General features: G+C 39.2%; 1 protein-coding gene across 1 annotated transcript; it reads left to right on the plus strand.

Moving 5' to 3' along the window:
* The first annotated feature begins 14,561 nt into the window (after positions 1-14,561).
* Positions 14,562-23,403, plus strand: LOC121428333 (2-hydroxyacylsphingosine 1-beta-galactosyltransferase-like). The gene is made up of 5 exons (XM_041624905.1): positions 14,562-14,718; positions 16,228-17,273; positions 18,279-18,507; positions 20,001-20,220; positions 22,567-23,403. The coding sequence occupies exons 2-5, from the start codon at positions 16,416-16,418 to the stop codon at positions 22,922-22,924; spliced, it is 1,665 nt and encodes a 554-aa protein (XP_041480839.1). The 5' UTR covers positions 14,562-14,718; positions 16,228-16,415; the 3' UTR covers positions 22,925-23,403.
* Positions 23,404-25,970: the final 2,567 nt, after the last annotated feature.

The following is a 25,970-nucleotide window of genomic DNA, read 5'->3' on the forward strand; positions in this document are numbered from 1 at the left end:
TGATGAGTTTACAGCATTGTGCTCTGTGCATTTTACTCTATTTAGATATAAACTTTCAACCCAGATGGTCCATTTTGTTCGAATTCATGAGCAAAAGACCCCATAATTGGCCGCCATGTTAGCCTATGTGTAGCTAGCCTCTTTTTGAGGCCCTGTCGGCTGTTTTCGAGAGAACATGACGAAGCAAGGGAGAGAGCGAAACAGAGCGCCGCTGCTCACGCCAGGCCTAATTCGCTTCGCGAATTCGGAAATCCCATGCTTCGCTCGGGAAGCAGCCGCCAGGGCCTCGACAAGAGGCTAAGGTGTAGCTTGCTTAGCAGTCAGACCTGTAGTTTGCATTATCATAAATAAGAGCAATCATGGGTGTAAATCTGTCCCCAAAGGTAGGGAGGATTAGGGGCTGGAAACTTTGACAAGCAAAAAAACAAAGGTTATCACCCAAAATGTTTGGCCATTTTGACCAAAAAAATTGACAAGCAAAAAAAAAAGAAAGTTCTTTCAAAATTCACTCACTCGATTGTGAATTATATATTCATTCTCCATCAAAAAAAAAATAGTAGGGGGACATTTTATATTGTGCACCCCCTACTATTTTGGTAGGGGGCGCATCCCCTCTGTCCACCCCCCTCCCCCCTGGGATTCTTGCCCATGAGAGCAATAATATTAGCAGTTGTGATTGATGTGGGTTTTGAGAGTGCAAGAGAAGGTGTGATGAGAGAAAGGTTGTATGCTGATGATTTGGTTTTGATGAGTGAGACATTGGATGGTCTAAGGGGGGGGGGGTTAGAAATGGAAGAGAGGTTTTGAGAGCAAGGGTCCAAAGGTAAATCTTGGGAAGACAAAAAGTGATTTTTGAGTGGGATGGAAGGGGGATATGTAGTAAGTAAGATAGACCCAGGTGGCATTTGTGGAAAGAGGGTAAAAGCAAATTCAGTGTGGGGGAGAAATGGATTCATGGGAGATGTGCAAAGATGAAGAGAGTGACCCCACGATGAGCGAGAGATTGTGTGTATGGAAGGTGCTAGAAACAAGTTGAAGGGATGGTAGAATAGGAGGAAAAGTTGTGTGATGAGGTAGAATCGGTGAAGGAGTTCTCATACCTGGGGGGAAGGGTCGTTAAGTCGATTCTTTTAGCAGGAATTATCGAGAGTCCCATCTTCAGATGTTGTAGCTGGTTTCTCTGAGTATTTCTCAGGAAAAAGGTCAGGAGATTACTTTATGGTGTGAAAATTAACAAAGCTATGGGGCATGATGGTGCGTCAAATAGGATTCTGAAAATATGTAGCCAACAAATGGCTCCGAATTGGCTGCAAGTGTTTGTTTTAAATTCTGGTCTGGTTCCCAGACTAGTATCTGGAAAGAATCATCAATCTTTCCAGTTCCTAAATTTAAACATGCAAATGTACCAAATGACTTTCGCCCTGTGGCTTTAACTTTGAATATTATGAAGTGTTTTGAGAGGGTGCTATTTCCATATTTGTTGAAACAAACTCAGGAATTCACAAACCCATTTCCAATGCGTATCAGCAGAATAGGAGCGTGGAAGATGCTGTACTTCTTGTTGCATCAGCCTTTAGAAAGACCAAGGATATATGCTCTTCCACTATTTGTAGACTTTAGTAGTGCTTTTAATTACAATCGCACTCCATCTTCTGGCTCAAAAGTTGATTGGAATGAATGAACCTTAAACTGATTAGATGCGTATGATGCGCACTCCATTTCTTGATATGTCGAACACAGTATGTAAAGGTCAATTGTCATTATTCAAGTACTGAAAAAAGGGGGCGCCGAAAAGAGGAAGAATAGAGAGAGATAGAAGAAAATAATAAGAAACAAAGGCGCCGAATTTGCGAATTTATGTTCGATCTCGGGAGGGGGCGCCGAATTGGCATTTGACCTGTGGGCGCCGAATCGGAGTTCGATATAGGGGGCGCCGAATTTATTTACGTTCTATAGCGGCACCGAGTTGTTGTTCAACTGACGGGGCGTCGAATTGATGTTCAACCGAGGGGGGGGGAGGGGCGCCGACTTGATATTCGTCCTATGGGGCGCCGAATTGATGTTATAAAATTATAGGGTGCGCCAAATTTATGTTCGACCAAGGGGCGCCTAATTGAAGTTCAATATAGGGAGTGCCGAATTTATGTACGTCCTATAGAGGCATCGAGTTCTATTCGACTGAGGGGGGGGGGCGTCGAATCGATGTTCGATCTAGGGGTGCTGAGTAGAAGTTCGATATAAGGGGAGCCGAATTTATATTCGACCTATAAGGGGCGCTGAATTGTTGTTCAACCTAGGGGACGTGTTTGACCTTGGGCGCCAAATTGATGTTCGACATAAGGGCGCCGAATTTAAGTTCGATATAGGGGCGCCGAATTTATGTTCGACATAGCTAGGGCGCCAAATTGACGTTCGACCTATGGGCGTCGAATTAATGTTCGACCAAGGAGTGCCTAATTGAAGTTTAATATAGGGGGCGCCGAATCTATGTTCGACCTAGGGAGGGGGCGCCAAATTTATATTTGACCTTTATGGCTCCAATTTCATGTTTAACCGGGAGTTGCCAAATTCATGTTTCACATGGGGGGGGGTCAAACTTCATTAAGATGCCCATCCTGTTCATAATTTCCAAAGTGCTTAGAAATTTTTATAATTTTAGGTCAGAATATAAAAAAATTAATCTCGCCCTTCGAGCTCGCATCATTTTTTTTATTACGGTGACGATCCTGTTCATGGTTAAATAACGTGCTTAGAATGTCCAACTTTCGGTCGATAGATAAAAAAAAATCAGCTCGCATTTCGCGCTCGCATAAAATCTTTTGTTAGATACATAAACCGATAAACCGAGGGGGTGTCGACATTGGCGGCGGAAGCCAACAATTTTAGGAGGGGACAACCAAAAAAATTTTGACAAGCAAAAAAAAAAAAAGGTTCTCAACCCAAAAATTTTAGGGGGGACGTAGGAAAATAAATTGACAAGCAAAAAAAAAAAAAAAGGTCATCAACAACAAATTTAGGGGGGACCGTCCCCCCTCCTCAAATTTAGGGGGGACACGTCCCCCCCGCTTCCGCCGCCTATGGGTGTCGAATTTATATTCGACGTATATGGGCCGCCGAATTGTTGTTCAACCTAGGGCGTCGAATCGAAGTTCGATATAGGGGGCGCCAAATTTATATTCGACCTATATGGGACGCCGAATTGTTTTTCAACCTAGGGCGTCGAATTGATTTTCGACAGAGGGGCGCCTAATTTTTTTTACCGTCTAATTAAAGTTGTATATATATGACATAGGGGGCGCCAAATTTATGTTCGACCTAGAAGGCACCGAATTAATATTCGACCTAGGAGCGCGTAATTGAAGTTCAATATAGGGGACGCCGAAATTATGTTCGACATAGGGGGCACCGAATTGTTGTTCGACCAAGGGGCGCCGAATTTATGTTCGACATAGAGGGCGCCGAATTGATGTTCAACCGAGGGGGTGCCGAATTTATGTTCGACATACATAGGGTGCCGAATCGATGTTCGACCTAGGGGCGTCGAATTGAAGTTCGATATAGGGGGCGCCGAATTTATTTTCGACCTATAAGGGCGCCGAATAGTTGTTCAACTTAGGGGCGTCAAATCGGTGTTCGATCCAGGGGCGTCGAATTAATGTTCGACCTAGGGGCGCCGAATTGATATTCGACATAGCTAGGGCGCCGTATTGATGTTCGACCTAGGGGCACCGAATGGAAGTTCGATATAGGGTGCCGAATTTATATTCGACCTATAAGGGTCGCCGAATTCTTGTTCAACTTAGGGGCGTCAAATCGTTGATCAATCTAGGGGCGTCGAATTGATGTTCGACCTAGGGGCGCCGACTTGATTTTCGACAATAGCTAGGGCGCCGTATTGATGTTCGACCTAGGGGCGCCGAATTGAAGTTCGATATAGGGGACGCCGAATTTAATTTGACCTATAAGGGGCGCCGAATTCTTGTTCAACTTAGGGGCGTCAAATCGGTGTTCGATCTAGGGGCGTCGAATTAATGTTCGACCTAGGGGCGCCGAATGGAAGTTCGATATAGGGGGTGCCGAATTTATATTCAACCTTTAAGGGCGCCGAACTAATGTTCAAACCTAGGGGAATCAAATTGGTGTTCGATTTAGATGGGCGTCAAATTGGTGTTCGATTTAGATGGGCGCCGAATCGATGTTCAACCGAGGGGGGGGGGGGGGGGTGCCGAATCGATATTCGATTTAAGGGGGCAACGAATTAATGTGCGACCTAGCAGCGCTTAATTGAAGTTCAAGATAGGGGGCGGCGAATTGTTGTTCGAACCAGGGGCGCCGAATCGATATTCTACATAGGGGGCCCCGCCGAATTGATGTTCAACCAAGGGGCACCGAAATGATTTTCGACATTAAGGGCGTCGAATTGATGTTTTAACTAGGGGCGCCAAATTGATGTTTGACATAGCTAGGGCGCCGAATCGATGTTCGATATAGTGGGTGCCGAATTTATATTCGAACTATAAGGGGCGCCGAATTGTTGTTCAACCTAGGGGCGTCAAATTGATGTTCGACATTGGGGCGCCGAGTTGATGTTCAACCGAAGGGGTGCCGAATTGATGTTCGACCTAGCGGCGCCGAATTAAAGTTCGATGTAGGGGGAGCCAAATTCATGTTTGACCTAGGGGTGCCAAATTGAAGTTTGATATCGACCTATAAGGGGCACCAAATTGTTGTTCAACCTATAGGGCGTCAAATTGATGTTTGACCTAGGGGCGCTGAATCAAAGTTCGATATACGGGCGCCAAATTTATTTTCGACCTATAAGGGCGCCGAATAGTTGTTCAACTTAGGGGCGTCAAATCGGTGTTCGATCCAGGGGCGTCGAATTAATGTTCGACCTAGGGGCGCCGAATTGATATTCGACATAGCTAGGGCGCCGTATTGATGTTCGACCTAGGGGCACCGAATGGAAGTTCGATATAGGGTGCCGAATTTATATTCGACCTATAAGGGTCGCCGAATTCTTGTTCAACTTAGGGGCGTCAAATCGTTGATCAATCTAGGGGCGTCGAATTGATGTTCGACCTAGGGGCGCCGACTTGATTTTCGACAATAGCTAGGGCGCCGTATTGATGTTCGACCTAGGGGCGCCGAATTGAAGTTCGATATAGGGGACGCCGAATTTAATTTGACCTATAAGGGGCGCCGAATTCTTGTTCAACTTAGGGGCGTCAAATCGGTGTTCGATCTAGGGGCGTCGAATTAATGTTCGACCTAGGGGCGCCGAATGGAAGTTCGATATAGGGGGTGCCGAATTTATATTCAACCTTTAAGGGGCGCCGAACTAATGTTCAAACCTAGGGGAATCAAATTGGTGTTCGATTTAGATGGGCGTCAAATTGGTGTTCGATTTAGATGGGCGCCGAATCGATGTTCAACCGAGGGGGGGGGGGTGCCGAATCGATATTCGATTTAAGGGGGCAACGAATTAATGTGCGACCTAGCAGCGCTTAATTGAAGTTCAAGATAGGGGGCGGCGAATTGTTGTTCGAACCAGGGGCGCCGAATCGATATTCTACATAGGGGGCCCCGCCGAATTGATGTTCAACCAAGGGGCACCGAAATGATTTTCGACATTAAGGGCGTCGAATTGATGTTTTAACTAGGGGCGCCAAATTGATGTTTGACATAGCTAGGGCGCCGAATCGATGTTCGATATAGTGGGTGCCGAATTTATATTCGAACTATAAGGGGCGCCGAATTGTTGTTCAACCTAGGGGCGTCAAATTGATGTTCGACATTGGGGCGCCGAGTTGATGTTCAACCGAAGGGGGTGCCGAATTGATGTTCGACCTAGCGGCGCCGAATTAAAGTTCGATGTAGGGGGAGCCAAATTCATGTTTGACCTAGGGGTGCCAAATTGAAGTTTGATATCGACCTATAAGGGGCACCAAATTGTTGTTCAACCTATAGGGCGTCAAATTGATGTTTGACCTAGGGGCGCTGAATCAAAGTTCGATATACGGGCGCCAAATTTATTTTCGACCTATAAGGGCGCCGAATAGTTGTTCAACTTAGGGGCGTCAAATCGGTGTTCGATCCAGGGCGTCGAATTAATGTTCGACATAGGGGCGCCGAATTGATATTCGACATAGCTAGGGCGCCGTATTGATGTTCGACCTAGGGGCACCGAATGGAAGTTCGATATAGGGTGCCGAATTTATATTCGACCTATAAGGGTCGCCGAATTCTTGTTCAACATAGGGGCGTCAAATCGTTGATCAATCTAGGGGCGTCGAATTGATGTTCGACCTAGGGGCGCCGACTTGATTTTCGACAATAGCTAGGGCGCCGTATTGATGTTCGACCTAGGGGCGCCGAATTGAAGTTCGATATAGGGGACGCCGAATTTAATTTGACCTATAAGGGGCGCCGAATTCTTGTTCAACTTAGGGGCGTCAAATCGGTGTTCGATCTAGGGGCGTCGAATTAATGTTCGACCTAGGGGCGCCGAATGGAAGTTCGATATAGGGGGTGCCGAATTTATATTCAACCTTTAAGGGGCGCCGAACTAATGTTCAAACCTAGGGGAATCAAATTGGTGTTCGATTTAGATGGGCGTCAAATTGGTGTTCGATTTAGATGGGCGCCGAATCGATGTTCAACCGAGGGGGGGGGTGCCGAATCGATATTCGATTTAAGGGGGCAACGAATTAATGTGCGACCTAGCAGAGCTTAATTGAAGTTCAAGATAGGGGGCGGCGAATTGTTGTTCGAACCAGGGGCGCCGAATCGATATTCTACATAGGGGGCCCCGCCGAATTGATGTTCAACCAAGGGGCACCGAAATGATTTTCGACATTAAGGGCGTCGAATTGATGTTTTAACTAGGGGCGCCAAATTGATGTTTGACATAGCTAGGGCGCCGAATCGATGTTCGATATAGTGGGTGCCGAATTTATATTCGAACTATAAGGGGCGCCGAATTGTTGTTCAACCTAGGGGCGTCAAATTGATGTTCGACATTGGGGCGCCGAGTTGATGTTCAACCGAAGGGGGTGCCGAATTGATGTTCGACCTAGCGGCGCCGAATTAAAGTTCGATGTAGGGGGAGCCAAATTCATGTTTGACCTAGGGGTGCCAAATTGAAGTTTGATATCGACCTATAAGGGGCACCAAATTGTTGTTCAACCTATAGGGCGTCAAATTGATGTTTGACCTAGGGGCGCTGAATCAAAGTTCGATATACGGGCGCCAAATTTATATTCGACGTATAGGGCATCGAGTTGATGTACAACTGCGGGAGGAGGGGGCTTCGGATTGATGTTCGACATAGGGGCTCCGAATTGATTTTCGACATATCTAGGGTGAAGAATGGATGTTCGACATATAGGCACCGAATCGAAGTTCGATGTACGGGGCGCCAAATTTATATTTGACGTATAGGGGGCGCCGAATTGTTCTTTATTCTAAGGGCGTCAAATTGATTTTCGACATGGGGGCGCCGATTTGTTGTTCAACCGAAGGGGGTGCCGAATTGATGTTCGACCTAGCGGCGCCGAATTGAAGTTCGATGTAGGGGGAGCCAAATTCATGTTTGACCTAGGGGAGCCAAATTGAAGTTTGATATCGACCTATAAGGGGCACCAAATTGTTGTTCAACCTATAGGGCGTCAAATTGATGATGGACGTTGGGGCGCCAAGTTGATGTTGAACCGAGGGGTGGGGGTGCGTCAAATTCATGTTCGACCTAGGGAGGGTGCGCCATATTTATATTCGACCTTTGGGGCTCCAATTTAATGTTTAATTGGGGTCGCCAAATTCATGTTTCACATGGGGGGAGGGTCAAATTCAATTTTGCTCTCATAAAATGTTTATAGTAACATGGCCATCCTCTTCATGATTACCAAAGTGCTTAGAAAGTCTTAATTTTTGGTCAGAATATCAACAAATTTCATCTCGCTCTTCGCGCTCGCATCAATAATGTTTAGTAAGGTGACCATCCTGTTCACGGTTAAAGTGCTTAGAATAACCAACTTTGGGTAGAAAGATAAAAAAAATTCAGCTCACACTTCGCGCTCGCATAAGATATTTTGTTAGGTACCCATTCTGTTTATGATTACCAAAATTCTTACTCGGATGTCCGAATTCGCGCTCGCATTAATTGTTTAAATAGATACGTATTTTGTTCATGGTTACATAAAATGCATAGAATGAAGGAAAATGGTTCACTGTCTGTACAAAAGTGCGAGCTGACAACTCTAGATATTTTGAATTGAAAACTTTATATTTTCATACGTTTTTGTATAAAAAACAAACTTATAGAATCCACATATTTAATTGATCAAGCTGAGTATCTCAATAAACATAATTCTAGTGCAGAGCGTGAGCTTAATTTTTTTTGTTATAGTACTGAGCCGAAAGGGAAAATTTAACCACTGTCCAACATGAAGGAAACTTAGTGAGAGAATACTAAATATATGATGTGAGCGGGAAGCGCGAGCTGAATTTAAAAAAAACTGGGACATTTCTATCTAAAAAAATATATATTCTGAGGGAAAGTTAAGCAGCATTTTTAGATTTTTTTCACTAAATATAAATTATGATGCGAGCGCGAAGCTAAATTTCTTTTTTTTTAGATTTAGACCTTAAACCGGGACTTTCTTATCATTGTCGGTAGCCTACAGAGAGCTCCCCACGATCGCATTTTACTCACAATTTAACGATTATAGTATGCAATTTGATGATATTTTACAGACAAAGATAATGGAACTCAAAGACCGAGCAAGAATAAGGTACATGGAGCAAATGGAACAGCCCTGCGCTTGCGTAACAGACAGTTTTGTTGAATTTCAAAAATTTTCAGGTCGGGCTACGCGCTCGCAATATTTTATTAATGAGATACGTATCATATTCATTCAGTCAACTTAGTTGGGGTCAATATATTGTATTTTCAATTTCAATTTTGGTTTATCATGATGGGGATAAATGTCGTTTTTTTAATACATGCACCCCCGACATGATAAACAACCTTTCTATGTGTTTTGATATTTCGTATGATGCAGAATTTGTGCAAATTGAGTCTTTTTTATTTTGATATTGATTGTATTTTTATGTAAATGATTGTAAAGGGTAATGCAATTCGGCTTTTCAGCCACTATAGAAACCCTTGTTGAAATAAACCGTTTTAAATAAATAAAAATACACAAATTTCAGCTCGCGATTCGCGCCTCGCATTGATTGTTTGGTGAGACAAATGCTTATGATGCCTTTTTTAGGTAAACAGTAACAAACATTTTCAGCTCGCTCTTCGCATTATTTTATCAGTGAGATACATATCCGATTATTGGCACAGTCCTTAAAAGGACTATTATTAGGTCAGTATACCTGGCAATTGAGCGCGCTTCCCGCGTCCACTAAGTAATTTTTTGCTGATGCCCCCATGCCTTGACCAACGGAACACTGTATGGAAGAATAGAAGATCCTCAAAATATCCTTAGCAGACTGAAAAGTGCTCTACTGAAACTATGAATTGTAGGCTTGTGAAAGTGAGTTCCAACATTTGATGCCAGAAGATATGAAAAGTTTGTTTGTAAATAATGTCCAGTGGCGGATCCAGAGGGGGGCGCCCCGGGCGCCCCCCCCCCCTATTTTCGCCGGATTTTTTTTTTATTTTTTTTTGGATGGTTATATTTACTGGATTGGTACAATGTAGTCAATTTCAAGGGCTAGATCTAGTCAAAACTATATTTTAACTTACGCTCATGGCCTTTGTGTTCGCACAAATGCACCTCTGTCAAACTGTATTGCAATATGTAAATTCCGGAATTCCAGGGCGCGCAAGTCGATTGGTTGGAAAGTTGCACCACTTGTAATTGGGAGTTGCAGTGCAGTGACCAGTGTGAAGATGTTGGATTGGATATCATTTATTTATTTATTTATTCATGTTTTATTTATAACAAATGATAAAATAAGGTGGAGGGTAGTTCGGTTCAGTTATAAAACTGCTTTACAACGAAGCCCTCCGCCTTTACAAACATAAAATAGAACATAAACATGATAATATATATAAATAAATACAAGTGAAAATTAACATAAAAAGTTATAATCTATGAAATAAACAAAAAAGAAAACAAATAAACAAAAAAGAAAGAATACTAGAAGATACTTTGTTATAATAAATGTTTGGCCAATAGGTAACCTCGTTTAAAAGAATTTATAGAACTGGTGGATTGAACTGAAAATGGGAGTTTATTAAATAGGGAGCTTGCTTTATAAGAGAAAGACTTTCTTTTGAATTCAGTTTTGGGGAATGGAATGGAATGTCGAGGAGAGAATTTTTTCCCGAAATTTTGTGTTTTTTGTAACATGCGTTCGTCCGTCTTTATGGCAAATACATGTAAATTGTAAGTAACAGATCGCGAGAGAAAGTGTCAACGATGCGAATGATAATGTCTATCCCCGAGATTATTCTTCACTCAAAGATGAAGCCCTATATCGGGCGCCACGTGCGCAGCATTATCATTCTGCCTTGGTCATGTACGTTTTCACTGAAATGTATAGGTCAGACATATTTGTATTTAATGTAAACTAACTTTTACACTTTCTGGTAGATTCAGAGGCATATTATCCAGGGCGCCCCAACTAAGTTTCGCCGAAGCAATCATTCCAACGAATTATCAAGGAGCAAAATTGTATATTCTCAATCACCAGTCGACCCCACTCCGCGTTTGCTGTGTATAGGCAGCTATATGTCAGCGTAAGGAGCGAAGATTTTATGTGACGGGGGGGGGGGGGGGGAGAATAAAAATACTTTCGTGCTGGGGAAAAACGTCCCGAGGACACATTGTGTATTGTTAAAAAGTAGAAATTGTGACATTAACCCCCCCCCCTTACCCCATTTTTAATGTTTGATAATCTATAGGTTTGCTGATTACAATATATCTTTTAAAAAAATTGCCAGCAAAATCGAAAAAAAAAATAGTTTTAAAAATCTAGGGGGGGCGACCTCCCCCGAAATATTTGAGGGAGAACACGTCCCCCGTCCCCCCCCCCCGATCGCTGCCGATGATATGCGCGTAAACCCAAATCCATCTGACCAAGGAGGTTGGTGGAAGACAGATTTCCCCCTCCCTGATGTGTTCCTCCGCGCACCCGTCCGATTGACGTGACTTGAGGCCAGCTATACGCGTGCACGTGCTCATACTTTTTTGTACAACTCAATTCTGACGTCGGTATACTGGAAATTGGAAGCCTATATGAATTCATGGTCTAAACAAGTTGTAATTTCATAAATGAAAAGCTTATAAAATGCCTTCTGAACTCTGTATACCGAAGACGAGCCTCGGTTTATTTTACATCTTCTGCCACTGATAGTTATAACTTATACAATTATGGACTGGATATCAAAGCTCCTTACATGTATTTTCTAGCATTTTATCATTGACCTTATTTAATTATTTGTGGTATAGTTTTAACAAGTGCTTCGTAAAAATTGATTATCTTATGTTAAAATAAATATAAATACAATTTCATCCTGGCTGGTCATAAGTTAAGATGGCAACGCGATGAGAGACTTTGAACGTAAACAATAAAAATGATGAGAATCCCCTTAAGAAGCATTATATTACTTTGAGGTTGTGCAGAATGACTGGATTATTGAAGATGATTTGAAAATAATACGAGGGAAAAGGTTGATTACCAGAAGATGATGTCGTTTTTTTCTGTAGTTTGTAACAATTTACTGTGCATTTTGGGGAAAAAAGAACCAAATTTTATGCATGTTGCCATACGACTAAACAATTCTCGTTTGAAACACACAATGTAAATACCCAAATGACAATAAACAGAATGGATTATTCGGAACTTATCGATTACAAGTCTCAGTTTCGTATCATTTAAATTTGACGTTTCAATCACACGATGCAAGCAAGTGAAGAGCCTTTGCCAAATGTATGTTTTGAATGACCGCTTATACGGTGTGTGACTGTGAACCAGCTCCTAAATGAGTCAGTAGGCCTATGTGTCTTTTATTCATGAAGTTACAGTGATTTAAGTGTGCATTTTTCTTCTAAAGGTGCTCTCAAAATACGACTTTTGGACATGATTTTTTGAAAAAGTCCTTGCCGTGGGAGGGGGTATCCCCCCTCCCACACCTTCCCCCCGCTCGGTCGCTTCGCTCCCTCGCCGCTGGCGCCCCCCCTATTTCAAAATCCTGGATCCGCCACTGATGTCCTTGTTCTAGGTTAATGGAAATGTCCAGCAGATCTTGTAGGAAAGTGATAAATAATTAACATTTCTTGTAAACATAGAGTAAAATGCACGTGGTAGTTCATCTTTATTAATGATCCAAGATTATAACGGTAAAGATCATGTATCTTAAGAATAATGTGAGTTTTAAAAAGAACATTCGTGTGTGCTCGATCGATAACGAGAATGACAAATATGCGTAATGCTTTTTTTTCTCTGTGTAGTAAAAGTCTATTCAAATGAATGTTAGCACACCCAATGCAATAATACCATAGTTCAAATGCGGGATGATCAGATTAGAGTACAAATCTAATAATACACGAGTCGGCAAGTTGAATTTAACCTTATTTATAATTCAAATATTCCGTGAAATTACTTTACATGTAATATCTACTTTTCATAAGAGCTGTCGTCGGTAGTTGTCCCTGGAAATTTCGAATTTAATACTTTTTTAATATTGATATCATCAAAAATAATGTTACCTGGGATATGATATTGCTGAAGAGCATGTGATTATTTATTTATTGGTTTGATCCATTCCGAGACCAAGCTTAATTCTTTGTTGAATGTGTCAAGTAAATGTTTAGGGTCCTTAAGGAAAAATAATATATTTGAATCATCGGCAAAAAGAATAAATGATGAAGCATTTGAAGAATACAAAATTCATTAATATAAAAAAAACCGGGCCCAAGATTGAGCTTTGAGGGACTCCACATGAAATAGATTTGGTAGAAGAATTGCCATTTGCTATGGAAACATTCTGCTGCCTGCTGCTGAGGTAGTTCCTGAACCACTCAAGCTTGTTCTAATGATGATGGTATACAACTCCTGTAGAAAGAGACAAACTGAAAATATAAGTCAAAGGTTTGACAATGACTGTAAAATCCTTTTAAAGAGAATGATACTAAATGTTACTGACATCATCACACCATGAACTCATTTTATTCTTCAGTCCAGAAATCAGAATTATCAGCTAGTTCTTTTTCGCCTGTTGGTGTAAAATATATCGAATTCCAATAGGTATAATACTAGGTTATGGTAGTGCACACATCTGCACACTTAGGGCTTGATATTAAACCGAGCCTAGTTGTTTTATTATTATTATTATTTTATTGTAGAGGGTGATGCACCATATGTCATAAAGGCTTTAAAGCTATAGTCAATTAAGGATCGTATTTAGACTTTGTAGACCATTAAAATATATTTTATTTGTTTACATTCCCGATGCATGTACTTCCTGTTAGATTGCGAATGATATTTAGTTTTCTATTGCGTCGAGTTATTTATATGCTGCTGCTAAATAGACTTCTGGTTAAAAATCGTTCCAAAAATACCAATAACTTAGAAAGTAAAATCCTTTCCATTCAATTGATAGGCTTGATTTATTTTGAGAAAAGGGAAAACCCATTTCCTTTAAACCAGTCACTTAACGGGGAAGTTCACCCTGAAGAAATGTTTGTTGTAGAAAAAAATTATTGGTGAAGGTTTGAGGAAAATCAATTAGATATTAAGAAAGTTATTAGAATTCTATGTTGTTAATTGTGACGTCATTAAAGAGCAGCTACCCCATACGTTATGTAATATAAAATACATTAATTTCAATTTTTTGTTGGTTTTCTGTTTATGAACGGATGTGAAATGATTTGTCTGTTGATACAGTAATAACCATTTTCAATTTTCGGAGAAAATGACATTTCATTGATTTATTACAATCCGATTATGTACACTCTAAAAGATATTGGGTAAAAATGCTCCAATGTGGTTTTTATGTGTCCAACCAACATTGGGCATTTCTTTTGGGCATTTTCATTTATCCAGTGTGATGAAAATTTTGCCCATTCTCAAGTAATTGCTGCTTATTTTTTATTTATATATTGTTTAACCTTACTGGAGAATATGCTTCCCTCATTGGGTAAAATACTGCCCCAAATTGGTTGGACAAAAATTACCCTCGTGCTGGTTACAATTTTACCCTATATTTTTACAGTGTAAAGGCTAATTACCAATGCGCTGTTTACAGTTCAATTTTAACACATGATCGAACCTCCATTAAATTTTGCCTTTTTTCTGTGACCTTGATGCTATTTTACCACTGAATTATTCCAATTCAATAGTACAGTCATTTCATACAGCGCTTTTTAATTTCGGTTACAAAGCGCTGCACGGACACTATACTGATACTCCAAGTTGTAGAGTACAGAATTAATTTCCATACGATCATCCATAATGTCCATACAATTCATTTCCCTATATGGATGAGTGATCTTTATCACATGCTATAATTAGTATAGTTAGACGACACACGCCTCATTTTATCCTGTATGCCTACCATATAACTCGGAAGTGGTGCAACTATAAAGCTAGTATAACCTCAAATATAACTTTTATCTACCGATGTACCAGTCATATTTTGGCATGAAGATTATCATGATGGAGCCTACACCATCTGGTCGAGAGCTACTACAGTGAACGGTGAGTAAAATATGCCTCTATGACTGCATTTGATAAGTGTATATACGCTAGGAATATTTTGGTTCAATTTCATCAAAAAGAACAAAAAATGGCTGGTAGAAGTGGTGGTGGTGGTGGTGGTAGAAGTAGTAGTAGTAGCAGCAGCAGCAGCAGCAGTAGTAGAAGTAGTAATTACTGTCGTAGTAGTAGGAGTAGTAGTAGTAGTAATACCAGAAGTAGAAGGAGAAGTAGTAGAAGTGGTGGTGGTAGTAGTACTAGAAGTAGTAGTGGGAATGGAAGTGGTAGTAGTGGTGGTGGTAGTAGTAGTTGAAGAAGTAGTAGTATTAGTAATAGTAGTAGTAGTAATAGTAGTAGTAGTAGTGGTAGTAGTGGTAGTAGTAGTCGTAGTATAGTAGTGGTAGTATTGGTAGTTGTGGTGGTGGTAGTAGTAGTAGTAGTAGTAGTAGTAGTAGAAGAAGACTACTACTACTACTACCACCACCACTACTACCACTTCCATTCCCACTACTACTTCTAGTACTACTACCACCACTACTACTACTTCTCCTCCTCCTCCTCCTACTACTACTACTACTACTACTACTACTACTACTACTACTACTACTACTACTACTACTACTACTACTACTACTATGGCTACTACTACCACTACTACTACTGCCACTACTAATAGTAGTAGTAGTAGTAGTAGTAGTAGTAGTAGTAGTAGTAGTAGTAGTAGTGGCAGTAGTAGTAGTGGTAGTAGTAGTAGTAGTAGTAGTAGTAGTAGTAGTAGTAGTGGCAGTAGTAGTACTAACAGTAGTAGGAGGAGAAGTAGTAGAAGTGGTGGTGGTAGTAGTACTAGAAGTAGTAGTGGGAATGGAAGTGGTAGTAGTGGTGGTGGTAGTAGTAGTTGAAGAAGTAGTAGTAATAGTAATGGTAGTAGTAGTAGTAATAGTAGTAGTAGTAGTGGTAGTAGTAGTGGTAGTAGTGGTAGTGGTAGTAGTGTAGTAGTAGTAGTGTAGTAGTAGTATTAGTAGTTGTAGTAGTAGTAGTAGTAGTAGTAGTAGTAGTAGCAGTAGTAGTATTAGTAGTAGAAGTAGTAGTAGTAGTGGTTGTTGTTGTAGTAGTAGTGGTGGTGGTGGTGGTGGTAGTAGTAGTAGTAGTAGTAAGAGTAGTATTGGTAGTATTGGTAGTAGTGGTAGTAGTAGTAGTAGTAGTAGTAGTAGTAGTAGTAGTAGTAGTAGTAGTAGTAGTGGTAGAAGTGGTAGAAGTTAGTAGTGGTAGTAGTGGTAGTAATACTCGTGGTCGTAGTGGTATAGAAGGGACCAATCCAAAATTGGATCGAAAATTTCAATCGAATAAGACTGAATTTTAAATCTATCTGTCTCAAACTAAGTAATTATAGGAGTCGGAGTCGTACAAGTAATATAGTATCGCACGTGTGATACCCGAGCCGAGGGTTATGGACCCTCAAACCACTATACCAGGGGTACGACAAGAAGTATATGTTTAATATTACTTTTTCAGATTGGCTGCAGGCCTAACTGCTAGAAGAAGACTTTGACCAACGAACGTAGAGGGGGCGTATAGGACGTCAACAGACATTCGACTCGCAGTAAAGGAACCCTGATCATCTGTAGTGTTGCCGATGTTTGGAAACAGATCTGTGGCTTATCTAGGAAACCGATAGTAATTCGTTCATTGGTATCAGGAGTATGTCTCGCATAGATCACCGTGTTTTCATTTTGATATGCCTAGTCGTTTGGATCATCGGTACCAGTAATGGTGCCCGTATTCTCCTCAGCTCTGAGGAAGGATCTGGTAGTCACTTCTCAGTTTTGTCTACCATCGGTCACGCTCTATCTGACAAGGGACATCATGTCACAGCCCTCATCAGCGAAGCCAACAAGGATATGGCTACGGATGATAAATTTCGTCATCTAAAATTCGATATTTTTCCCGACTCCACGATGGCCTATACGAAAGATTGGTTTGCATTTGTAGTAAGTAATGAAATGAAAAATAAAAGATCTCTCTTTGGAAACATCCCTTTGCCATCACCCCGAGCCATTTATGGTATCTTCAAACGTTGTCAAGAGCAGGTTGACCACGCAATCGAGAACAAACGAAAAGGAATTAAATACGACTTGCTCATCCTCGATTTTCACAAATCATGTTCTGTAGTTCTTGCAGGAGCCTTGGACACACCCTATGTCTTCGTGGTCCCAAGTGGGATCAAGCCATCACAAGCCCGTCGGTATGGTTCGTCAAGTACAACCGCCTATTATCCGGAAATGTCTTCAGGATTGCAATCTGAGATGGGGTTCTTTAACCGTTTCTCAAATACGTTAACAAGTATCCAAGAAGACCTGAGTATCTTCTTTCTGTACGATGTCTACTACTTCTTGCTCTCTTTCCATTTCTGGCTCTCACCTCGTGTATCGCACATCATGTCTGGTTCAGAGTTGATCTTAGTCAATTCCGACTTTGCAGTGGATTTCCCATTCCCTCTCCATCCCAATGTCATTACTATTGGAGGATTATCAGCCAGAACTCCAAACGCCCTTAACGAGGTATGTGCAATCATTTTCTCCCTTAGGAGTGTTGTGGCTCAGTGGATAAGTCTCCGGTCTGTGAACCGCAAGGTCCGGGGTTCGAATCACACCACAACACTCGCGTCCTTTGGCAGAATGTGTTTATCTACATTTTCCACTCTCCAACATGGTGTAGAAAATTCCTTGAATGATTGAGCATTCGATCAGGTTAGCCATGCTAAAGCCGGGGCAGTAGTATGCAGCGCTTAGGAACATTGTATTAAGTGCTATATAGATGTTGCTATATATTTTTTATTTCTAGTCATCATCATGGGTATTCTTTCCGCCGCTGTTTCGTCGTCAAATCATGTAACCTTACATTAATAGTGGTAAGGGTATTGATTTTGAACTTTTTACATAAAAGTAGAAGTACTTATATGCATGATGAAAATCATAAGTTCTAGGCCTAATTATTTTCCAAAATAGGTAATCTAAGTAATTATGTATCAACCCATTGAAAGATAAAGATAGTAGGCCCTAACTGGAAAATATTGTCGACTGTAGTCATGCTTTAAAATGTCCTTGGCGTGTTTCCCTTCAGGATGAAATTTACCCACATTATGCTACACTCAACCTCAATTGAAACCTTTTTGTCCCCTATGGAACCCCCGAGTAAAGGGGTCCCTTTACGTGCTCAAGAACCTTAAATGGTTTTTATAAAGAAACAAAAAAAAAGGCCCGGAAAGAATGTTCCAAAGTGACTGTTTAAGGTAATTTAGAACCTTTTAGGAAACTTTAAAATGTTCTATGGGACAAGCACGAACGCATCTAAGAATCATTTTTATAGTGTATTGTAATAGTGGTGGAAGCATTAGGAGATTACCAAAGCTAAAAACAGGATATGATCTGTTAATATAATAATAAATCATAGCGCTAGATTTTATCTCGTGGAAGAATATACATGTATTCAAAGATTATCGTTTAAACATAAACATGGCCTGCAATCATGACGACAATATTGTTATACTTTCATGTTATGTCAAGGATTGGATGAAGTTGATGTCTGCATCTCAAGAGCACGGGGTGGTCATCTTCTCCTTGGGCACCTACGCTGATGGTACCTTGAGGATGGATGATATCAGGACGATTGCTCGTGTCTTTTCTTTACTCAAACAGACGGTCATTTGGCAATCCAAACAAGACCTACATTCAGATGTTTCGCTTAGTCCTAATATAAGGGTCTTCCCGTGGATTCCGCAAAATGACTTACTTGGTAACTCTATTGCTTAATTTCTTTCCCTTTTTTCGGAGAAAATTCACAAAAGTCCAACTCTGGATTCGCACATGTTAATAAATGCATTTTTGTTGAAAGTTGTGGTTGAGGGTGTGTATGTCAAGAATCTGATAGGTGCCGGTACTTTGGCAGGTGGCACCTTCTGGCAACTTTATTAGTATTATTACATCATAAGCCACTCCCACCTTTTTCCATTCCTCTCAATTATGATTTATCTATTATACGGAATAAACATATTTGGTATCAAATTAAAGCTAATGGAAAGTCTAATTCAGATATGGATAACAAGACATTTAAGACATGTACAGGTCAATGAAAGATCGTGTAAGCTCATATAAGGTCGAATAATGCAGAAAATATACCGTCTTTTAAATGCAAAAAGACGAGTATTATTATGCAGTATTTGTTGAAAGTTATAGTCGAAGGTGTTTAACAATCCGGTGGGTGCTACCTAGGCACCCTTGGGTATCTTTTTTTTCTTACGTCATGAACCACGCCCACTTTTCACATAATTACATAGCTATATATAATAAAAGGTCCCCTGACATGCAAATGCATATTATCTTCTGTTAATGTGTATGAGTCTGAACTTCACCAAATTATTCAGATAAATATATTTGTAAAAAATATAACCATACAATTTCAGTTCGCGTTTCGCGCTGTTTAGATAATTCAGATTGTTTTTTTTTAATGTACTTCAGTCTTTAAGACTACCCGGACCCCGGTTAATTTTTTTTTCTAACTGTCGAATGTAAATCAGTGAGAATGCTGAATTAATTTTGCCCTTTGTGTGAAAGAAAATTCTTCCTTTTTTATTTTCATTTTTTTTTTACTTCGAGTGGCTCCTCGTTATTAAAAAAAATAAAATGAGCTTAAGTCTGAAAATGTTATCAAAATCGGATGTAAAATAAGAAAGTTACGACAATTTAGAGTTTCGCCTATTTTAAAAAAAAAAAAGTTATATTTACAATCAGTGACATGTAAATGAGTGAGTCGATGATGTCCCTCACTATTTCTTTTGTTTTTCATTGTTTGAATTATTCAATATTTCAACTCTTACAGATTTGATAATAAGGACCAACTTGACTCGACCATAAGATGTTAAAACAATAATACTAAGACCATAAATAATACCACATGTCATGGGGTTCAGGGAGGAATAAAACTTCTTTTCACAGAACAAGAGGGAGAAAATTAGAATACTGCATATTTCATATATAATGAAATACAAAGGAAATATAGAGTGGGTGATGAGCCCCCTCATTTGCACACCTACCAGGATGTAAATATAACTGTTTTGTGAAATTAAGCGAATCTTAAAAATGTCAAAACCTTCTTTTTGTACATCCGATTTTGATGACATTTTACGTGTCATACTTGTTAGATTCTTCCCTTTTTTATTCAAATCAACGTTTTGATGGGGTGGGCTAGCCTTTTAACAATTTGACATTAATTGTTTAATTTACTTCCAGGTCATCCGTCCGTTCGTCTTCTTATCTTCCATGGAGGTAACAATGGAATGCATGAAGCTGTCTATCACGGTACACCTATGGTTGTCATCCCATTAGGTTTAGATCATTTTGATGTTGCTGCTAGAGTAGTTCAACGTGGTATCGGGTTGTATCTTGACTTCTCAAGACTGACGCAGGAACACATGCTCAAAGCCATCAACACCGTTTTACATGACTCGAGGTTAGTATCAGACCCGGGCCCCGTCTTACAATGAAGTACCATCGATCCGATCAATCGCAATTTTGTATGGAAATTCATTATTGTCATACTATTTTCTACAAGAAATTTAAACAATGTCGTATGTAAACAAAGAGAAGCACGCTGAATTTTCAAGAAAACAATGATTGTATGAATATGCATCACTGTTAGAAAATATTTAGAGCAAACATGCATTTCAGATGTTGACGTTGCTGGCTTTCCATAGTTTGGATCAATCGTAACTCTTTGTAAGATGGGACCAAGGACACCATTTCCTGGTTTAGAGGTGCCGTGGCCGAGTGGTCTAATAAGGTATTGCAAGAAACATGCGATCCGAGTCTTATTTTTTGGTCCCTAAATTCATTTGCAAATTCGCTATTGATTGCTAATAAATATGCTCCTTGAAGCAAGGAGCGTAATCTGATTTGCTAAGCTGAAATTGATCTCTAAATTGTAAAATTACAACAGAATGTTTGAAATAGATTGCAAATATTTTCATGTAAAGACCCTTTTGGCGGCTTACTAACATTTGAAAGTCAGGGGCTCGATCCCCGGCCCTCGGCACTTGAGCAGTAACAAACAGTGCTTGTTTTTATCCAGTCAAATACATGGAAATGCGAATACATTCTTGGAAACTATGGGTGCACTTTTTCTTATTTTTTTAATTCATGTAAATAGCCCATGTACAAAACTTGCAGTCTATTGCGAGGTTTTATTGACTACAGTGGTAGTAGCGCAACGAGTCAAGAAATTTGTGGAGCCAGATATGGAGCATAGGCCAAATAAAAAAAAAAGCTGCGACCGAGCAAATATTTCAATTTTATGGTTTTGATACAAAAATCTAATTTTAAATAAATTTTGACAGTGTTTAGAAAATGGTATTATAATACGCTTTTCCGTTAGAATTTGCTTTGGGTCTTCCGTCTAGTCTAATTAAAAGATTACAGCCAGTTCAAAATTCAGCAGCACGACTTGTACTAAGAGCAAAGAAAATTGAACCAATCTCACCAGCCTTAAAAAAACTTACATTGGCTACCCATCCAATACCACATATTTAAAAAGTATTTTATTAGCTTGCCAATGTATTTTAATAATAATGGATTTAGCCTACCAATTTTATCATATAGTTTGCTCCATTGTATCTCATTTAATTGTTAATACCACATTACTCAGTCGGAAAGAATGCTTCGTTCAAGTAAAAATTCACTAGTAGTACAAGTCCCACATACAGTAACAAAGTCATATGGGGAAAGTTCATTTTCGTATGCAGCCGTTGTTTCATAGAATAATCTGCCGGAAAATCTTTAGAATATACCAACATATGAAAAGATAAGAGATGGTTTGAAAACACATTTATTTAGCATTTTGTAAATAATTAAGAACCCAGTGCTCTCTACTCCATCTCCACTTGTAAAAAGCGTTTATTGGAGATATGTAATTTCGCCTATGAATATTGTGCGCTTTACCTTTTTTTTCATTATTATTATCAATTTCCTTTTCTCCCCTTTTTTCTGCTCGCTCTTTGCGCTCGCATTATTAATGTAAGGAAGAGCCCCAATTACTCATCCTTTACATGATTTACAAAAACATGAATAGAGTGTCGCGTTTTTAGGTCTAAATCTCGAAATTTTCCGCTCGCGCTTCGCGCTCAATTGTTTAGTTGTATACCTATTATGTTTAAGTTACAAAAAGTGCTTAGAATTTCCATTCTTTAAGTAAAACTTCAAAAAATTTCAGTTCGAGCCTGGCGCTCGCATTATTTGATTGTTGAAACATGTAATGTCTTCATGGCTAACTGCAAGCAGTAGGAAGGTCGACCTTTTCGATCAGTTCAAAACGTGTATCAAAAATTTCTGCTCGCGCTTCGTGTTCGTAGTAATTATGGTATACACATCTTTTTCAGGATAACAAACATTGCCTAGAAATGTTCAAAGTTTAGGAAAAAATAAATTTTCCAAAAAAATTTGCTCGCGTTTCGCGCTCGCGTTATATAAATTTGGATTATGATATTATGTATTTATGTTGATTTATAAGAATAAAGCTAACAAGTAACTATTAGGACTACCCCTTTAAAGAAAGAAACAAAAACATGTTCGAGTGGCCGATCGGGAAAATATGGCTGAAAAAAATCTCGCCCCCCCCCCTTATTGGCGAAGGCTGGATCCGCCCCTGCAACATACAGACTTGCTAGTCGTTGGCGCCAATCTACCAAATTGCAAATAATTCTTACATCTGTATTCTTCTACACAGTATTGTCAAACCAAATAAAAGTGTTTAATATTCTTATTCAGGTTATTTTCATTTTGTCTTTTGATTTTTTTTCTTCAGTTTTAAAGCCAGTGCCGAGAGGGCTTCAGAAATTATGAGGGGTAGACTGGACCACCCGCTTAATCGCTCTGTTCACTGGATCGAACACGTCCTAAAACACAAAGGAAGCTACTTACGACCTTCTAGCTCGAAACTGTACTTCTGGCAATTATACCTTCTTGACATCTACATCGCGCTGGCAATTATGTCCTTTATTGCTTATAAGTTACTTAAGTTAGTTTTAAGGTTATCCATACGACTTTGGAATGATGCTTATATGCGAGACCGTATGAGGCGCTGTAAACTTATCAGCATCAAACACGTGATGTTGATCTGTGTTTTTTTCGTAATCTTTTATATTTTTTTAGTACGTGTATAACTGATGTATTAGATGATTAAAAAAAGGAAATTGGATTTGTCAAAAGTACATATTCATGCTCTGTCTTTCCAAACACCAAGGAAATGGTCCATCATATTCTGACCTATTATCTCACTCTGTTATAGACATGGCGTCGAAATGGAATCCTTAACTCAATATACAGTGAATCGTCCAAACCGTGAAGAAAGGGTCAGGGGTATTAGCAGTATGTAGAGGGCCAGTTGATAGCAAGAGGTCGAGGAGGAACACCCCCCCTCCTGCCGAATATCCTGGTTACAAACCAACATCCAGATCTCGCTATAGTTTGGGAACATACAAAGTAAATCATGCTAATTGAGCTTATCGTACCTTTTCAAAGGAATATTGACGCCGCGCAAAGACATATAGGAAACACTCATTGCATGCCTAAATCATGAATAATCTATCCCAAAAATATTTAAGAAACGGATTCGAGTTAGTATTACATACGAATCAGTCCCGTTTTGGAACAAAATTTAAACCACCCCAAAAAGAACAAATTACCTCAAAAGATCCTTTAAGTATAAAAGCGCCATGGCTTATAATTCCCTTCCTCTTCACATTAAATCATAATATTTTCAAATCAAAGATTTTTTTTTATCTGTAGCACATGGACTCCGGTAGCCCCTCCCGCCCCCCTTTCCCTTTCATTTTCATTTTTTTCGGCTTGCTGTTTTTTTGTAAATCTATACATATGTTTTTTGTTGATTACTTATACTTTTTTATGTTCGTTAAAGTTTCCATTTTATCTTCGATACATGTTTGTTCCAAACCTGTTATTTTAATCTGGTTTTGTTGTGTCCAACTAAAACATGTCGATGTCAATGTTTACATGTTTTTGGACCCTGCGGAAGACCAGCATGTGCTACTCAAGCTGAATGTGGACAATCCACCTTAATTTATTGTGTGCTCTTAATTTAATATATTTATCTTTAAGGCCCCGGAAAGAACAGTTTGGATATTGATAGCCAATCTGAAATTGGCCCATCCCTGCGATATAAAATTTTGTATTACTTGCATTATTAAGTTTCATTATTGCTACATTGTTATATTGTATCATTTGATCATGTATTGTTAATTGTGTTTATATTTCATTTTTAAATCGTGAATAAAACCAAACCAAACCTGTTCCTCCTCCTCCTCCTCCTACTACTACTACAACTACTATTGCTACTACAACTACTACTACTACTGCAACTACTATTGCTACTACAACTACTACTACTACTACAACTACTATTGCTACTACAACTACTACTACTACTACAACTACTATTGCTACTACAACTACTACTACTACTACAACTACTATTGCTACTACAACTACTACTACTACAACTACTGTCTACTACTACTATTGCTACTACAACTACTACAACTACTGACTACTACTACTACTACTACGTACTACTACTACGACTACTACTACTAAGGAAACTGGTTTCAATGTAGTTTCAGTGTAGTATTTTAAACAGTGGAGGTAGGACAGATAAGTGTTGCTAAACTTCGAGTTTCGAGTCTCGAATTTCCAAAATTACATTGGAATTAGACCCGTTTTAAATTGCTTTTCAACCATTCTTATCTGACGTATTGCGAAATCTTTCTGTCACGTACGTAAAACACTTACTCTGATGCCGCTAAAATCATCCAATGAAATAAAAGGAAATGATATTTATATGTTGCGAACTTGTTATTCCTTTGTAAGAAATTGATTGGGGCAAATATGCTTACCCTTTTCTCAGATAATTGAAGCCAGCTTTGCAGTAAAAAAAATATAAAACTTCTCGATTGGACGATTATACAGATATGCAGTTAAAGGCTGGAGAGTAGGAATTAGAAATATCTTGCCTCTCGCGATTAAAGGGATGGTCCATGCTGGAGATATTTATATCTCAATAAATAGAGTAAAATAAATAAAGCAAAATGCTGAAAGTTTGATCAAAATCGGATAACGAATAACGAAGTTATTGAATTTGAAAGGTTTTGCCTTATTCCGGTGAAACAGTTCGAGGCATGTCTTTATGAATATTCGTAAGCTGGACTGATGATGTCATTTCCCCCTTGTTATTTTGTATTTTATTATATGAAATTAGGTTCCTTCAAAAAATTTCTACCAAGAACTAAAACAATTGGATTGACAACTGATGAAGTGCATTAGTTATCTATTGTTGCAACTTATTTCATCATAATGGCGACACATCATTTACAAATGTATGAAATAATGAAACATTTATGATTCCATGTAATAACACTCGAAAAATGAAAGTGGGGTGGTGACATCATCAGCCCACCTGATGAATATTCATGACGATGTGCACGTAGCTGTTTTCACAAAATATTGATACTAACTTCGTTATTTGATTTTGATGAAATTTTCAGCATTTCAGCATTCTGTGAATTTTACTATATTTATTTATATATAATTTTCAGCCCGGACCATCCCTTTAATATGGAAATTATGACTAAAGCATTGTGAATAAATTGAACAAAAATATAAAGCTCTATAATGACATTTTTTAAAATCGTTAAATACACGTTTCTGCCGATAGTAGGAAAAATAATTTTGATTGATTTGTAAATAGGATATCAAGGTCTATCTATATTACTCTAAACAATCATCAGAAATTGGATGAGAAAGTACTAAAGGACAGCACGTTTAACTCGAATTATTTAAAAATTCGAGTCTCGTCTTTCTCGATTTCTGATACTTTGTTTAGAGTAGTATAGACATTCACATTCTATATCACAAATCGGTCAAATTTATTGCTCCTATTATTAGTATCAACGGATGACGCTTTTCGTGTTTCTCATCCGATTTCTGATACTTTGTTTACAGTATAATTACGTATTGTATTACTGGACACGATCATGTTTCCGGAAGCGCATTTTACTGCGTATCTATACGAAAGCAATTTCTTACCGTAAGACTTCCGCAATTCAATTTTACAGAGCAATACATGAACAAGATTGCAAAACAAGGCCAAACAATCCAACTTTTAACTTATTTATCTCTAAAATGACAGAAAAT

This window comes from Lytechinus variegatus, chromosome 15, assembly GCF_018143015.1.
Source record: "Lytechinus variegatus isolate NC3 chromosome 15, Lvar_3.0, whole genome shotgun sequence".
In the NCBI taxonomy this organism is placed as follows: Eukaryota; Metazoa; Echinodermata; class Echinoidea; order Temnopleuroida; family Toxopneustidae; genus Lytechinus; species Lytechinus variegatus.

Coding starts and splice junctions, on each gene's coding strand:
- LOC121428333 (XM_041624905.1), top strand. CDS start 16,416: ATGTCTCGCATAGATCACCGTGTTTTCATTTTGATATGCCTAGTCGTT. Junction 17,274..18,278: donor CTCCAAACGCCCTTAACGAG/GTATGTGCAATC, acceptor TGTTATGTCAAG/GATTGGATGAAGTTGATGTC. Junction 18,508..20,000: donor TCCGCAAAATGACTTACTTG/GTAACTCTATTG, acceptor ATTTACTTCCAG/GTCATCCGTCCGTTCGTCTT.